The following is an 18,157-nucleotide window of genomic DNA, read 5'->3' as shown; positions in this document are numbered from 1 at the left end:
AAAAGGTAGCAAAAATGGGTCAAATGTGGCAAATCGTTTAAAAAAAGGTAGCAAAAACAGGTTAAATGTGGCAAATAGTTCCAAAAAAGGTAGCAAAAGTGGGTCAAAAGTAGTAATAAGAAGTGGCAAAAAAATCTGTCAAAAGAAGTGGCAAAAATGAGTAGAGAAATTGTTTAACTTGGTTTAAAATAGCACGAATTAATAACTTTAACACCAATTCAACCCAATAATGGCTTGCCATGCTTTTCGGCTCTTAATGAGGTAACTGTTAGCCAGGATGCTAGCACCAATGCTACTGACCCAACACACATACACTGATATCATCAATAAATCCCAACTGGGGAGGTCCCATTCTCTGGGGTTTTTACAGGGGTCCAGATCTGTGGGCAGGCCTGGTTACAGTACTCGCCATAAAGTTGTAGTAATAACATATGGTACAAATTACCACGGCACACCTCGACTTGCCTTAAGGAACACTAGTGTGCCTTAGCACACCGTTTGAGAACCACTGCTTTATACAGTCCATGGTGGGACCACAAACTAAACTACCTGAAGGGCAGTCATATTCAAACATAGCTGAAACATTTTTCTGCTTGATTTTTTTAACAGCGTATTTGATTTTTGTCCGTGCTCCCCTCATCATTTCAAAGTGGACTGGGCCTAATTACTACTAATTCCATGCACCAATAACCAGGATGAAGCAAAACTTCAACCAGGAGCTAATGACAGCAGTGGAAGAGTAATAGTGCTACCATGGCCTGATTATATCTACAGCAGCCTTTAGTAGACACCCAGATGCTTTATTTTACTCTTTTTCTGTGTTATACAGCCCTATCTGTGTCTCTGGGCTCAGCAGAGCGGTCTCTCCTATTTATAACCTGACACAGTTGTCATTTTCAGCCCAGTGCTCCTGTTGTTTAAACAGCAGATGAACATGTCAGCACTCAGGGTTGTGTTTGTCTTCAAATTAAAATGGATCATACTTCAATAATTGATGAGGTTAGCCTTTTGTGCCTCATGCAGAAAGGTTCACCACATCTTCAATGATTGTTCCTTAGTTTTTGAGAAGCGTCTAGCTGCAGAGCAGTCATCTGAGATGAACGGTCTGTATATCTCAGAAAATAAAGTATTAAACCAAGCATCACCATGTTTTATACAACGTTATGTGTGTTCTGCACGTTAAATGGCACAATAAGAGCAAAATTAGCCATCTGGAGTTTAAGAGAAGACCAAATGTAGAAAATACATGCCCCAAATCACATTGCACTAAATCGTGCTGACAGCACGCATTATGCTGTCAAAACAGGGCTGTTTTTTTCTCAAGATCTTGACTTATTTACATGATTGTCTCAAGATAAAAAACTGGTATTTCAGTGAAAACAAGTACATTTTCTTGAGATTGTTTAGTGATATGCTTGTCATCATGGGAAAACCAGCACTTGTCTTCTTGAGATAATGAAATAATAACTGAAGGTTTAGGGAAAGCACAATATTTAGTTATTACAACTGAAAACAGTAAAATAAATGCACAGCTTCAGGTCTTAAATACAATTCACATCCACTTGGTCCTTATAAAGTCGAGTTTTTCTAACACAAATTTGTCTCCAAACATTGAATTCCAACGGGAAAATATTCATACTGTATTATATTTTTTCCAGTCGACAACCTGAGATTCTTCAACGTTTTCATCTGTGTCACACAATCGAAGTACTTCAGTGAATAAGTCTCTCCATTTTGGGTAACCCAGGTTTCTTTTTAAAGCCGTTAAGTGTGAAGTTGCATTAAGCATCAAGGAGAGCTATTTTTCCCTCACTGCTTGCCCCTCAAAGCTGTTAGCGATCCTATTATTGCTTCTCTGCGTTCGTGCGCTCGCCTTCTAGCAGGACACACACTAAATGACAGCATACAAACTCACCCTGACAACCAGTCGCTGCCGCAGGGACCCGATGCTGTGTGAAAGGTATCTACTTAAAGCCTTGTGCAGAGTCGCACGCCCACACTCAAGTACACATAAAACGGCATCAAGCTAACTGTACTTGACTCACACACACTTGCAAGCTCATCAAAGGGAACACTCTGACTTGAGTGAGCGCACACACACTTTTCATAGACATGCTTGAAAAAATAAAAAAAATTGAGTCATTTAGATTCCGGTCCATGTGCGTCTCCTCCAGAGCAGAGGGCCTCCTCAAATCCTTGCTTTCATCTGAATGTGCTAGATCTCCAGAGAGAAACAGGCTGAAGCCCCATGTCTCTCTCTCGGGTTTGAAGGGGTTTAAAGTGCCATTGATTTCTCCTTCCTTTCTGTGCTCGGCTCGAGACAACCAGGTCAGGGATTGGGGGGGAGTTTGATGCTTGAAGTCAGAGCTACAGGAGAGTTATGTTTCACACTGTAAAGGACTTGTTTTCCCCCTGTTTGACATTGTAAATCCCCAATGCAGCTATACCAGGTTACACCTGTCAAACTTGAGGTTTTCTCCAAAAGTTTTTTGGAAATTCAGGCTGACAGGAGAGTGAAAGAGGGGGATGCTCATGTAAACTCCAAGAACAGCTGGCGATAGGAACAGCACCTTATGTTTGCTCATTACCCACAATCCCACAGCAGTCACAAGGGCTTAGGCCACCGGAGGCAAACACCTCAGGAGTTGCTGGTACTTCACTAAGTTCCTCTGGGGGTCAAACTAAATCCATTAGTGAGAGTTTGAGTGCAGGAGATTATTGCTGATATCAAAGACTGGAAGATGCGCCTCTATGTCTATGAAAGCGGATCCTTTAATCATGTTTTTGGCTGCTCTTTTATGCACTTTTAGGACAGTTCTTTAAATCATATCTGACTGTTACTTTAACTTTTTTCATCACAATGATTCTTTCACCACTTACATCAATCTGCTCCTTTTATGTGTCATCAAACTGACTTTCTCTTTTGCATTTCATCTCGACTATTTGCCATGAAGTCTGATCCTCTTAATACATCAAATTTTTCCTTGTATTATTTTTATCATGACTCCTTTTGTTCCTTAAATCAAACTAATCCCTTTAATCTGTCATCCTTTTGTTATTTGAAGGACTTTGATTGCTCTTTCTCAGCTGTTCCATGCATTACATTTGTAAGAGTAACCCTTTTATTGTGTCACCAAGCTAGGTGCAGCCTAATCTACACTCAGAACCCCATCATGACAAAGTGAAAACAGAATTCTAAAATGTTTGCTTATTTTTAAAAAATAGAAAACTAAAATCACACTGACACAAGCATTCAGACCCTTTGGGAACCACTTGAAATTTAGTCCATTTCTCTTGATTTTTGCTTGGATGTTTCTGCACCTTCATTCTGGTCTACCTGTGGTAAATTAAATCTGTTCGACATCGAGGCCTTGCAGCTGACAAAGGAACTGCCTGCAGAGCTTAGAGATAGGATTGCTGCACGACACAGATTTGGGGAAGGCTACATGAACTGAAGCTTCCCAAGAGCACAGTGGCCTCCATAACTCTCAAATGAATGAAGTTTGGCACAACCAGGACTCTTCCAAGAGCTGGTCACCCTGCCAAACGAAGCAATCGAGAAAGAAGGGCCTCAGTAAGAGAGGTGACCAGGAACCTGATGGTCACTGACTCAGTGTTAATTTCATCGACTAAAACCCTGACTAAAAATGTTCAACTACAGCCTTTTTCCATGATGAAAACTAGACTAAGACTAACAAAAATAGATCTGTGATGACTAAAACTAGACTCAAATGCAATTTAGTTTTTGTCAGACATTCAAAATCCTTGTTATTTCTCCACTGTGGGTAAATCTGTCAAAAAACAATGCAGCTATATCTATTCTGCCTCTCAGCTGTAGAAAGCAGGGACCCCAGGTTAGCCAGGGTGCAGAGAACACACTACCATGATTTGGTACCAGATTTAGGCAAGAGAATAAATGCTAATAAGTTAAGACTAAAATGAGGACTTAATATGGACTAAAACTAGACTAAAATGTTTTTGAGTTTTCGTCGACTAAAACTCAAAAGGCAGGAATGACTAACGTGACTAAAATTAAAAGACATTTCATCCGAAGACTAAAACTAAAATTAAAAATAGCTGCCAAAATGAACACTGCTCTGAGTGAGATGGGACATCCATCACTGCAGCCCTCTTCCAAACTAGGCTTATGGTGGACTGGCTAGACCAGTGATACTCAACATGTGGCTCATTTGTGATGATTTGTGGCTCTTTTATGTCTTAATTTGAAATATTATTCCCCCAGAAAACCTTAAAAAGGAAACTTTGACCTCAGAAATTATTCATTGCAAGTAACATTAATTGATCTGTTTCCCACACTTACACAGTAGGCTTTGTCAACCACTATTGTTTGTGTGTGTATTTCCATTGCCCTTTTTGCAATATTTTGCTCGTTTCATTCCATTTTTACTGTTTTAAGCCCATTTTTGACACTTTTATCCAGCCTTATGTAAGTTTTGCCCATTTATGCTGCCTTTTACAATTTAATGCCCCTTTTAGCCCATTTTTCCCACTTTTTTTCTGATTTTTGCCCATTTTAGTCCCTTTTAACTCATTATTTGGTCACTTCCCAACCATTTTTGCCACTTTTTTCCCACTGGTTGCCGCTTTTTGACCATGTTTGCTACCTTTAACTTATTTTAATTGCCACTTTTCACCACTTAGATTGCGGCTCTTGCAAATGTACAGTGCTTAACAAATGTATTAGACCATCTGTCATATTTGTCTCAGAGACCATCCAGCATCATGAAGTGCTTTAATGCGGACTCTTTCATTTGCAGTCAGCTCTCCACGTTTTACCATTTTGAACAGGAATGAGGAATTGCAAACTGATTTCACCCAAATTTGAGCCAGCTCACTGGGCTTATAATTTGACATATTAATCAAGAAATATTAATGTGCTTTACTATTTTTTTAGTTTTTTTGTAAATCAGTCAATTTGAAAATTCATGGATAACAATAATAATTCTATTTTAGCATTAAAAATATCATTTGGATTAAAGAGGCCCTACATATAGGTGTGTTAACCATTCCAGAAACATAAAAAATGATTTTGGTAATTACCAATGCTGTTAATTTAGGGCAGCTGTGGCATAAACCTTACTTTGGTTAGGGTTAGGGTGGTCGAATAAATTTGTTAAGCACTGTATTTTTCAACAATTTGGCTCTTTGGTTGAGCAGGGTTGAGTAACACTGGGATAGACCCTTGATTTCCAACCTGGGGTCCAGGATCCCCATGGGGGGCTACGGTCTGTCTGATTTGAGGTATTTCAAATAGGATTTGCACATACTAACCAGAATCATGATAAAACACTTATTAATAGATCATAAATGGGTCTTTGGGAAAGAACGAGTTTGTTTAGGGCTGTTTAGTTTAGATTTAAACAGTAAAAGAATTAATGTTACCTTCTGACCACAGTGTATCACTTCTTTTAGTGAGTCTGTCCTGGGGGGCTCTGACTTACTGAGATGCAAGTATGGGGGCTTAAAGGAAAAAGGAAACAACTCTATATGAAGGTCAAGTGTGCTTTAGCTACTATCCCATATCAGTGGAGGGCTCCAGTGATGGTTGTCCTCCTGGAACGTTGTCCCATCTCCACACAGGATCTCTGGAGCTCAGTCAGAGTCACCATCAGGCTCTCTGTCACCTCTCTTCTACCTTGATTGCTCAGTCTGGCTGGGGAAACCAGCTCTTGGAAGAGTCCTAGTTGGGCTAAACTTCTTCCATCTGAGAATTATGGAGGCCACTGTGCTCTTGGGAACCTTCAGTCTACAGGATTTTTGTAGCCTTCCAAGGATCTGAGCCTTGCAACAATCCTGTCTCCAAGCTCAGGTCCTTTGGCCTTGTGGCATTGTTAGCTATGAGACCCTCTATAGAAAGATGTCAGCCTCTCCAAATCATGTCCAATCACTTTAAGCAAAGATCCAGAAAATGGGAGGAGCCTGAGCTACAGGGGTTCTGAGTGTAGATTAATGACAATATTTTTTTTTCTCTCTAGCTGTTTTAATCTAACTTCCTAGACTGACTTTTATCGTCAGTTTTGAGACAAGACTAAAGCTCTGATCCTGTCATAACACTTATTTTGTTCTGTCATCAACACTGACCCTTTTAGAGTAGGAACAAGTTTGTTCCTTTCTGTCTCAGTCTTGGTTTTCAGTCTTCTCTATATAAGCTCTCTGTGTTTTCTTTGTTTTAATCCGATTTTTAAGTACAAGCTTCTCCACACAAATTGCCACTCACTGCATTATTAAAGCAGTTTCATGGATTGATAGTTTGTTATTGTTGAGAGCAATATAAGCAGAGAATCCTCACCCTGTCGCCCTTGACACCCATATCTCCCTTGAAGCCGGGGAAGCCATCTTCTCCCTGGAAAGAGGATAAGACAGATGAGGATGTATTAAAGGGGAAAGAATGGGCTAATTCAGATGTTAGAATCATTATGTGGCATTCACACTCAAAGACAAGCGCACACAAAAAACACACACACAGTTGTAGAGTCTTGGCAAGACCTGCTGTTGCCATAGAAACTCTTGATCGCTCTTTTTTCCCGCCTCAGTACCAGCAACATTCACATCAGGTTTTACAGGGTTTCATTGAGAATATCATTAGTGTGAATCATATCAGGCGGGAGCAGAATTAATGTTTCATGTAATTCATAGCCTTTTCACACTCAGCGTCACTTCTCATACCAACAGCGTGAGCTCTCTTACCTTTTCACCTTTGTTTCCTTTGAGACCACGTACACCGTCGGCTCCCTGTGATGCAAGAACAAGCAGGTGTTACAGGCCGACAGGGTGTATGTTGGACAAACAGAAGGGGTTGAGTGTGGAGCTTTCAGTTGCAACATGAGCACGGGGGGGTGTTTACAACCAGTCTGGCTTTTTAAGTTATTCCAAATAGACACCAAAGAGTCAGAAAGTCGCTGATTTCACTATTCTTTGTCCTTTGTTGAGAATGCAGGGTGTCTTCTTCCTTCCTATCTTCTGACCTTCATCAGTCAGAGGGGCTCTGGAACTTTCCCTCTTTGCTTCCAGGATGTTTTCTTACTGCCTGTGACTAGGGTCAGAACTCATCTCAGAAAAAAAGCCTTTAAATGTACTGCTCCCTTTGGCTACGAATTACAAAAGAGCCTTTAACTTCAGGACTTGGTCTCATTGGATGCTGGATGACTTGGACGCAAAACAATGGTTTGTAGATGTTCTGCCTGATCTAAGATAAGATAAGACTTTATTGATCCCAGAGGGGGAATTCTGGAAGTTTCTATGAAGTTTCTATTCAAAATATTAGAGTAACACCTACTTCCTGTGTCAAATGGCACGATAAAGAAATGCTCGCCATTGCCATAGAGGCATCCTTTCATGAAACATGTCAGTGTTGTGCTGCCTTTAGTTTAAAAATCTGAGCTTTAACCTCCTGAGACCCGAGCTTTTGGAGAGCATTTTTATTTTCTCTCACTTATTTGGGATAAATACAATCAGATAAGTTAAAATATCAATCTTGTCGTTGAACAGGAATTTCTTGGAAATTTTTTCTTTCCAAAACCCCCCAAAAATCCATAATTAAAAAAAAAATGACTTCGAAAATTCTTAAACATATATATAGTACTCAAATCTTCCAGTGAAAATCTCTCATAAAGCCTGAAAATTCCACAAAAAAATTCCTGAAAATTTCAAGAAAATTCCCCAAATATTAAAGTAAATTCCCCCTTCAATTTCTTGGCAAATTCTAAACATTTTCAAGAAAGATTTTCCAAAATTACATGGAAATGATGAAAATAACCCAAGCCCCCTAGAGTTTTCTAAGAAAAATGCTGAAAAATTCAAAGGAGAATCCTGAAGCCCAAATTCCAAATCCAACTTGCCAAAAATTTGTTAATAATTTCCCCATATCCCCTTGCATGCATTAAAAAGTAAAATAAATCTTAAGCCACGAAGCCCTCCAAAATATCCTCTTAATTTCAATAAAAATACTTTGATAACTTCCAAGCAGATTCCCTAAAACATCCAAACAGCAAATTATCCAAACATTTCAAGCAAAGACCTTAAACTTGAACAGACATTTTGAACACTTATTACATCAATTCTAATACCAAAAATGATGCTATAATGTAGGAAAGCCAAAATGTAATGTCCTCATATGTGGATGCAGGGTCTTAGAAGGTTAAAGGTTCAACAACATAAGAGAATACTTTAAGTTCTTGCTAGCAGTAGGGGGTGCTATAATGAGACGATTGCATGTTCAAATCAATAGGCACCATCAAAATGGCTTATTGTGAAATTCAGATGACGCTGGTGGACTTCCTTTTGGAATTTGGGCATGGGTCCAAGAGGTTTTTTTGTAGGTTGATGATGACCCATATCCACACCAAAAAACATAAGCCTATGTTGAATGGTGAGCAGGGGCTTTAAAGGGAAAAATTGAAAATCAGAAAAGGAAATTATCAATTGGCAGAAGGGGGCAGTGTGGCAAAGCAATGTTATTGATGCACGATTGTATTAAAGTGTGATCCTCCCTGTGGAGTTTGGTGCTGACTGAAATAAGCACTAGAAAGTTCTATGGAATTATTGTGCACAAAACACTGCAAAAAAGTAGTAAAAAATAGCCACAGTTTGGGCCCTGGCCTCATCCTAAGGTGAAAAGTCAAGTTTTTGACCATGTTTGACCTCCATCTTGACCAGAATTATCATAAAAATTCTGGAGTCAATCAGATACAACCCCTCAGACCAGTTTGTTAAAATGTGCAACCTGGTCATTAGAGAAAACACTAAAATTTGAACGTTAGCTGTTTGTAGGGCATTTCCTTTGCATCCTAGAAGATAGTCCCAAGAGACTTTTCCTCCCAGTTAGACCTGATGCATATGTGTGCAGATTTTCATACATGCAGCTCTCACGTTTGGGGCCACTGTGGGGACCTTGTGCAATGGACTTGCGCGATTCTACCAAAATACAAAATTTCCACTTGGGGACATTTTCGGTGGAAGTTTGGTGAGTTTATGAGCATTTTAAAGGCTCCAAACTAGCGATTCTTCTGACAGAACAATCAAACACCTTTGCAATAGGGTCCATGCTCTGAACTCTGTGCTCAGGCCCTAATTACGGCTCCTGGGCTGGACTAGATCCTGACATAAGCCCATCTTTGGAACAAATAACTGTGCTGTGAATCAGAAATCGTGACCTCCAGGGATCAGAATAGAATCGTGAGAAACTGAAAGATTCACAACCCTACTTTTTAGTGGGTTTGGTTTTAACTTAAGCTGTTATTAGATCTAAAAGCAAATCCTCTCACCTAATTTCTGTGTCCACTCATCTCATCTTTCAGGAGAGAGCAGACACTTGAGAGTCTAAGTCAAGCCACTTGTTTGATCCACCCTCTCAGGGGAAGCTCTAATGAGCGGATCAATCACAGCCCTCTTTGACAGGATTTCTTTACTCTTGGTTTTATCAGCTACCAGTGGCAGAAAACACGTGGAGGGCTGTGCATCTGGAGCTGCTATCAGCCTCTGTAGCTCACCTTAGGTCTACCTCATACCAGCAAAGCAATAGAAGATTTGTCAGGCTGACTTTTCTGTTATCTTGGCACTACTAAGGTTGTTTCTATGTCTGCTTTGATCATGGAGCCTTTCCAGTGATTTCACTTGTAAGGAAGGCAATTTAGCAGGAAACTAGGCCTTTTAATCTGTTAGAAAAAAACAGCATTTTTCAAAGACACTTGGTAGTTGGATTAACCTTGGAAACAACAACTGTGCTTTTTCCCAGAGGCATTTTAATAAGTTAATGTGCAGCATTTAGCTCATAAAAGGTGCAGTTTAAAGGGTAACACTGGCTGATATTATCAAAAATGTATTTTTTAGATGTTGATGAACATCTTACCTTCACACCTCGAGGTCCAGGATAACCAATGGGTCCTTGAGGGCCAGCAGGTCCCTGGGGAGATGGATGATTAGTCAAGGCGTTGTTGCACGTGTGAAAAAAACAGTGCAAATTAAATCAATATGAATGCTATTTTCATGTAAATGTGCCTGCGTAGGAAAAATGGAGGGAAAGCTGGGAAAAGCATGCATAATTTGTAAAAAAAATAATGGAATTGTACAGCGTACCATGTGTCCTTTCTCTCCAGGAGGTCCTTCCTTTCCAGGGTGACCCTGTAAATTATTAAGAGAAATATTATTGCATCTCATTTCCGTATAATTATACACATAAATACTACAACAGCCCATTTAAAAGAGATTAAGTTTGAAAGCTATTGGAGGATGTATCAAAAAGGAAAATTGGAATTAAAGCCTTCAGGATTCAATCTCATTTGGGATTTTTATCTGTAATGTGCAGTATAAATTAGGCACTCAGGCTATTACTGAGCCCTGAAAGCTAAGACTGCCCTATTGGGACTTCACAATACATTATAGAAATCATGCACATACGTGCAGACAAACACTACACAGATAGCACACGTCTTATATAGATGTCCGGTAAAAAGGAGACAGACTGGAAGGAAATTGATTGCATTCTCAGGAGGAAGCTTTCTTTTTGTCGTGACGTGAGAGGAGACAGAGAAGGAAACAGATACTTAAGAGGGAGACTGAGCAAGAGAATATAGCAGTTGATGGAAGATTCAACAAATGGATGGAAAAAAAGCTGAGTGTGTAAATGGCAAAGAGCTATTTCTATTCCATGAAGACTCTGAAGGCCATTTAAGGATCAGGGGACATCTTTACACAGTGCTCACTCACTTCCTCCTCTCTTCTCTGCCTTTCACCCAATCCCTTTCTCTTTCATTCCAGTTATTTCATCGCCTCTCCTGTCTATGTTTCTCGTAGGTGCCACCTGGTGTCTTCTAAGGTACATCTGCCATTAGCGCAGGTGTCTGTGCTGTCTGTGCAGAGATGGGAAATAGAGTGCCTGCATGTATATGTCTGTGGGAGAGGGCGGGTTGTTCCACTGTTGCACAGCTGTGTGGTGTGTTTAATGTGAAGCATCATACATATGTCTCTGCCAAGGAAACCATCGTGTTTAAATGTGCTAAGTGGTTTTTCAAGGTCTAAATTCAACGTTCTGCTCTGAAAGTGTTGTTTCTAAGAGTCTGACAAAGAAAAGGAGAGAGCCAGGAAGGAATTTTAACACTCACCGGTGGACCATCAGCTCCTGGCATTCCTGGCAGACCTGGTTTTCCAGTAGGACCCTGAATTAAAGATAAGGCAAGGCATTTAAGCATAAAAAGTCAACGACAAATGAGTCAACATGGAGAAATCAAAAGTTAAAGGCTTCCTAGAAGTATAAAGAGACAGTGTGCTCCAAATGGCATACTCCTGCAAGTATATGTCAGTGCAGTTCTAAATCACAGCAGGGTGGCGCTGTCCCAGATCGTGCACTGCACAGAAAGTTGCTATTAAAATCAGAATTTGTCATTCATCTCTCAAAGGAAACTAACTCATTTTTCCTTAAATGCCTAATGCTTGACTATGCCGCTGCTAGTAACACACTAGTTAGCCAGCAGTTTCTTATGCTAGCTTATGCTGGAGCCTGGACTAGTCTTCTTGTTTATGGTTACAGTTAGGGGCCATGTGCTAGGGTAGGTAGTATCAGCTCTGTAAAAACCTGGAGTCTTTGTGTGTTGAAGGTGGCTGAAGCTGTCAGCTGTGCAGTGGAGAAGGTAAAGAATGCCTGTTTGGTGGTGAGAGCTGGGATGCTGGCGCTCACTGTTCAGTCCTCTGGAGGAATCGTGGGATTAACTGAATAAAACACTGGTGAATGGAGGAGCCCACTTGGTGAAGTGGCTTTTGCTGCCCTTGCACTGTAAGCCCGGATGAGTTGAATTTACTCGAAAAATTTGAGGAAACCAGTTGCCCTAAAAAAATTAAGTAATGTATAATGAAAACTTGAGTGGATTCAACTTAAGTTTTTAAGCACAACAAACTAAATGCCAAGTTGATTTAACCCAAAATCTCTTGCAAAGTCAATTGCTTTGCATAATTATTAAACTTAATATTTTAAGTCCATTGCACTAAATTACAAGTTGATTTAAATGAAAATAATTTGGAAAATTGAATTAAGTCAACTTAATATTTTCAAAATGTGTACACTGTAAAAGGCTGTTAGTGACCCACTGAACCAGTAGTTGATATTAATGTCAGTGTGCCATCCAGCATTCATAGACATTAATGACATTAACATCGCCCTCTATGTAACTGAGACAGCAAATTCACTCATGGTGCATTTTATTTATTTATTTATTAACCTTTATCTAACCAAAAGAAAGCCTCTTTGAGATTAAAATCTCCTATTCAAAATTGTTCTGGCCAAGACAGCAGCAGCAAACAGATTGCATGAAGGTTTAGTGCCCAACGGCATTCTGGGAAAACTGCAGATTTGTCATATGATGTTGTGTTTTGCAGTGCAAGATGCTTAGAACCAAGTGAGGGAGAAACCGGTCTTCTTAGATGCTTGAACAAGGAAATTGCACAATTTTGTTTCAAACAAACCAAGTTTAAATTCAACCAGCTAATCAGAATTCAACACCTTGAAGCATTTGATATTATAAGTAAACAAAGTTTAAGTTAAAAAAAATAGAAATTTTAAGTTTATTCAACTCAAAACATCAAGTACACTCTACAGTCATATTATAATAGTAAAATACATCAAAATGACTTAAGTAATGCAAAAAACTTAGTTTTTTTAAAGTTATATTTATTTTAATTATTTGATCACAAACAGCTTTCGGGGTTGACAGTGTGGTTCTGCATGGCTGACAAGCAGAGGCCAGTTTTAAAAGGATGATTAGGTTTAGGAGTTTCATCATTTTTCAGCAGGGCCAAGTATCTTGTGCTGATTCCAAAACAGTATTAAAAATCATTTACTTAATAAATATTGAGTAGATAACCACCTGTTATCACTGTGCTCCAATAAGGATATGATTGTTCAATCACGTCAGCCCAAAAAGCTCGTCCTCACGCTGGAGAAACTTTAGAATTACAGCAAAGTCAGGAGACTTCGTCCTCACAGGAGCATGAACATCTGTACAAAATCTTATATCAGTCAATTTTACGCTGTAACAGCTGTTTGTTTTCTCTTCTTGGCTTGCCTCTTTTGTTTTGTATTCGTTTGTCTCGCTCTGAGGTTGATTAACGGCGAGGTGCACGTGTTTTTGCATGCTGATAAACCCCCCATGTGGGCTTCAGAAGGAAATGGCTTCTGGAGTGGGAACAACTGTCATTTTTCCTCTCAGTCAGGGATTTTTATGTGCTGTTTTTTTGTTTTGGTACTATTTTAATGATCCCAGTTTAATGATTTGGAAGTGTCTTTCCTAAAATAAATCCATGTGTTTTTAGTTTTTTGTGTGATTCAGTTGGGTCTGTTTGTATTTAACACCATAGGACTGGGTTGTAGAAATCTGGTCATGACTTTTTTTGCCATTAGCATGGCTGCTACACTTGTCAGTAGTAAGAACTGCTGTTCTCATCGGTCTTTTTGTAAGTTCTATCTTAGTTTACCCCCTTCTAGTCAGTGTTTAGTAGAGCCTCCTTTGGCTGCAGTCACAGCTCTGAGTCTGTGTGGATAGGTCTCAATCAGGCTCAAACATCTGGACTCTGTAACTTTACTCCATTCTTCTTTCTTCTGCTCAAGCTCTGTCAGGTTGCATGGGGATCAGGCATGAACAGCTCTGTTAAAGTCCAGCCATGAACTCTTGACTCGGCCACTCCAGAACATTCACTTTGTCTTTAAACTATTTCTGCAGCTTTCTCTGTGTGCTTCAGGTCGTTATCTTTCTGGTAAATAAAACTTCTCCCAAGTTGTAGTTCTCTTGCAGACTGAAGAAGATTGTCCTCCAGGATTTTCCAATATTTTGCCCCATTTTACCCTCTCCCTTTACAAGGGCTGGCTGTAAACAGCATCCCAACAACATGATGCTGCCACCACTGTGCATCCCAGTGGGGATGATGTATCTGCAGTGATGTGCAATGTTTGGTAGCTTGTCTGATGGTCAAAAAGCACCAGTTTGGTCTCATCAGACCAAAGAGCTTTCTTCCTCTTAACCATGGAGTCTCCCACGTTCCTTCTGGTGAACTCTAGTCCAGACTGAATCTGAGTTTTCTTCAACAGTGTCTTTCTCTTAGCCACTCTCCCATAAAGCTCTGACTGGTGAAGAACCCGGCCAACAGTTGTTGTCTGCAGAGTCTCTCCCATCTCAGCTGCTGAAGCTTGGAACTCCTTCAGAGTAGTCATAGGAGTCTCAGTGGCCTCTCTCACTAGTCTCCTTCTTGCACGCTCACTAAGTTTTAGAGGACGGTCTGATCTAGGCAGATTTGTACGTGACATATTCCTTTATTTCTTGATGATGGATTTAACTGAACTCTGGAGGATGTTCAGTGCCTTAGACATCTTTATGTCTCCATCCCCTGACTTAAACTTTTCAATAACTTTTCTCTGAGTTGCTTGGAGTGTTCTTTTGGCTTTATAGTGTAATGGTAGCCAGAAATACTAACCAGCCAGTGACTGGACCTTTCAGACACAGGTCTTTCACACATTCCCAGCACTCAGGTGATTCCCATTTCACTAATTGCGAGACTACTAGCACCAGTTGTCTAACTGGCTTTACTTTGTAGAAATCTGTTTTTACTATCTGTTATAATGTCAACATTAACAGCCATGCCCTCTGCCTATATAAGGCCAGGCAACTTTCTGCCAAACATCCGAACCCAAAAATAACTTGCTGGCATATTTTTAACTCCAAAAGGATGCAAATGTAAGTCAGGAGGCTAGAACAACCACTACTGATCCGACTAATTCAAGTTGATAATGATAAATCACACCTGGGGACTGTCCGTCTATCAGGCTTTTCAAGGGCATGGGCATTATTGTGAGCAGGCCTGCTCATAAGTCTTAGTGCTGTTTGTGTTTCAATTATATATTTGGATTAGGCCTATAGATTGTAAAATGACTCAAATTGTCCATTAAAATCTGATTAATCATCAAAACAACCTTGTAAGTGTGGGTTTTACAGTCAACCTGCACTGTTGGATACTTCTCTGTGCATTTTCAAAGACCCATTTTCTTATTAAAATCCTGTGATTCATCCAGCAACACATCTTTCAAGTCTTTCATTTGCAATCACAAGAAACACCTACAATGCTCTTCCATTCCAACTGTTCAGTAACAAACTGGACTCCCTCCATTCAGGCTGACAAACATGATGTAGAAATTGGATTAAAATGTATCAGGATTTAAATCTGTACTGTCTACTCGGCAGTATTTAAGCCTGCATTGGGGACGTGTTTGCATAACGGTGTGATAAGCATTTGGAATTGAATAAGATAGCAAGTCGGCTTTGGCTCATGCAAACGAATGAGACAATTTCCTGCAATTTTAAAGATTTATAGCCCGTGTTTATTAGCATTTTATCAAGCTGGCAGTTTTTTTGTTTTCCTGTGGAGTTGCAGAAATGGCACATTTCAGAATATATCATTATTCAGTGAGGATGTCACAGCTTACCTTCTCTCCTGGAGGACCGATGGCTCCTTGGGGCCCTGGAAGTCCCTGTGATGAGACAGTGAAAGTCTCAGAACGTTTTCTCTCATAAATGTGAGACAGATTTATTACCAGACACCTTGTCTGCCACCTACCTGAGCACCTGGGTTGCCTTGCTGTCCTGGAGGTCCTGGCTCTCCTTGAGGTCCCTGAAAAAAACAAGAAGCTAATTTTAGAAACCTTATTATCAAACAAAGATTGATGACTTTATTTACTAAGGAAAGAGTGATTTGTTGCACCATATGGCTCATTAAAAGGGAAACGTTGCTCTGAACAGGTATAAATAAGACGCTGTCCAGCCACACATCCCTGCATTATTACCTTACATCCTAAAAAAGCGATAATTTTTACACAAACAACACATTATCAAGCTTTGGCACAAGATGGAAGGCACACACACACTTCCTCACACCTCCCTCACTAATGAAAGAAACTGCTCAAGCACGAACACAAAACACCTTCCCTCTCAGATAACTGGCAATCAATTATGTTGCCCCGGTGCTGGAGTGTGGGAAAGCGGTTCATCTTCAATCTCTACCTAGTTGGAACGATCCCAACAGAGCAAACAGGCTGCTGCAGACGGCTTTTCTCTCATTATGAACAGGTGCTGCAAGAAATTGACTCAGAATGAAACAAGTGGCCGCGCTATAGGGCTGCTGATATGGATGTAAACGCTGTATTTCTTTCTACCTGCTAAGTATCTTGTGTTTGTGTGTTACTGAGAGGGCTCATGAGGCCGTGTCCTGGATTTCCGGATAAAACAAAGATAGACTTTTATGCCTTTGGGGGCTCTGAGGCAGCAGCTTCTATTTTATTTTATCAGAGCTGCAACACAAATCAAATATTGAGTCAGAAAACAAGGCGTACCAACTATTTTGAAACAGAAAGATCAAATATTTGCTGGTTCCAACTCCTTAAAGGTTTAACGTATAGTTTTCTCAATAAAGCCAAAACCAAATATGTAAATCTTTTGTGTAGTCATGACTTCCTAAAAAGGAAGTAAAGCCAAACTCCATCTTGGTTTGTTGTTCTCAGCTCTGTGTCAAAAAGAAGTTTCAAAAATGGGCAAAAATGAGGAAACATGTGTCATTTAACAGCAAATGCACCTTGACTGGGCAAAAAAAAATGGTGAAAGGGGCAAAAATTGGATAAAAGCAGACAAAAATGGGAAAAAGTGTCATAAGAAGAGGCAAAAATTGGTCAAAAAAAATAAAAATAGGAAAAATGGGAACTTAATGGCAAAATGCACCTAAAATGGTGAATGGTGAAAAGAGGCAAAAATTGGATAAAAGTAGAAAAAATGGGAAAAAAGTGTCATAAGAAGAGGCAAAAAGTGGTCAAAAAAAAAAAAAAAATATGAAAAATGGGAATTTAATGGCAAAATGCACCTAAAATGGTGAAAAGAGGCAAAAATCGGATAAAAGTGGCAAAAATGGGAAAAAAGTGTCATAAGAAGTGGCAAAAATTGGCCAAAGAAGAGGAAAAAAAGATACTTAATGGCAAAAGGTAGCTTTAATGGGTGAAAAGTGGCAAAAAAAAAAATGGTAAAAAAGGGCAAAAATGGGAAAAAGTGGCAAAAAGAAGTGGCAAAAATAGGCAAAAAAGTAGAAAAAATTGTAGTATTTAATGGCAAAGATAGATTACTTGCATGAAAAGTGGCATAAAATGGTAAAAAAAAAGGGGCAAAATGGGATAAATTGAATTAAGTTTGACAATTAAAGTCTTTTGTATAAGTCTGGGAAACAAACTGATTAATTTCTTTTTTAAGATTTATTTTTGGCTTTTTTATTTGATAGGACAGTGGATAGAGTCGGAAACAGGGAAGAGAGCAGGGAGAGACATGCAGGAAATAGTGCCACGGGCCGGATTCAAACCCGGGTTGCCTGCGTATATGGCGTGCGCCTTAACCACTCGACTACCGGCGTGCCACAAACTGATTAATTTCTGAGGTCAAAGTTTCCCTTTTTTAAGGTTTTCTGGGGAATTAATGTTTCAAATAAAGATAAAAGAGCCACATGCTGAGTATCACTGGTCTAACCCATTGGTTCACAGCCTGGGGTGCATTTATTGACTAAGATGGCAAAACTTCACTAAAATAGTTCAAACATGTTGGTTTGATGAACATACATAGACCTCTTTTCTTAAGGTTTTGTCTGTGAAAAATTACAATTGATGTTGATTTTAATGGCAACCTGTCACTTTTTAATCTGTGTGGGTCTCTGTGAGGAGCTCCAGGTTGGGAAAGGTTGGGAACCACTAGCAGATCTAACAGACACCTGCTGGTGAAACAGGAAGGGTTGGACTGTCCATGGAGGTTGGAGGGGAGAGTGGTGCTTAGGGAAAACTAAGCGTGCAGAAAATCAGCCCTGGAAGTTGCACAGCCTTCCATAGAAGTGGGAATTTTCTGCCTTTCATATTTCATTGTGCATAAAAAACAGTACAATAGCGACCCCCAATGGGGTCCCGACCCGAAGGTTGAGAACCACTGCGTTAAAGGGTTAATCTAATAATCCTGGAAGCAGTAAGAATAACGTCTGATACAATTCAGCTCTACTTACTATGTTTCCTTTGGGTCCTGGAGAGCCGTCCATGCCAGTAACACCCTACAACAAAAGAGACGAAAAGAACATAAAGAGCACA

At 39.8% G+C, this 18,157-nt stretch overlaps 1 protein-coding gene across 2 annotated transcripts in view; it reads right to left on the bottom strand.

Annotated features, from left to right (window-relative positions):
- The window catches only part of col5a1 (procollagen, type V, alpha 1), a 164,141-nt gene that overhangs the window by 37,280 nt on the left and 108,704 nt on the right, over positions 1–18,157 (bottom strand). For both annotated transcript variants that reach the window (XM_041811099.1, XM_041811100.1), the window contains exons 22-29: positions 18,076–18,120; positions 15,613–15,666; positions 15,482–15,526; positions 11,121–11,174; positions 10,096–10,140; positions 9,869–9,922; positions 6,709–6,753; positions 6,311–6,364 (exon numbers count right to left, since the gene is read on the bottom strand). In XM_041811099.1, coding sequence (XP_041667033.1) covers positions 6,311–6,364; positions 6,709–6,753; positions 9,869–9,922; positions 10,096–10,140; positions 11,121–11,174; positions 15,482–15,526; positions 15,613–15,666; positions 18,076–18,120 — 396 coding nt within the window. The remainder of the gene's footprint in view (positions 1–6,310; positions 6,365–6,708; positions 6,754–9,868; positions 9,923–10,095; positions 10,141–11,120; positions 11,175–15,481; positions 15,527–15,612; positions 15,667–18,075; positions 18,121–18,157) is intronic.

The sequence above is a fragment of the Cheilinus undulatus genome, linkage group 17, assembly GCF_018320785.1.
Source record: "Cheilinus undulatus linkage group 17, ASM1832078v1, whole genome shotgun sequence".
In the NCBI taxonomy this organism is placed as follows: Eukaryota; Metazoa; Chordata; class Actinopteri; order Labriformes; family Labridae; genus Cheilinus; species Cheilinus undulatus.
Note: the sequence above shows the minus strand (reverse complement) of the source record. Positions and strands in the feature narration are given on the sequence as shown.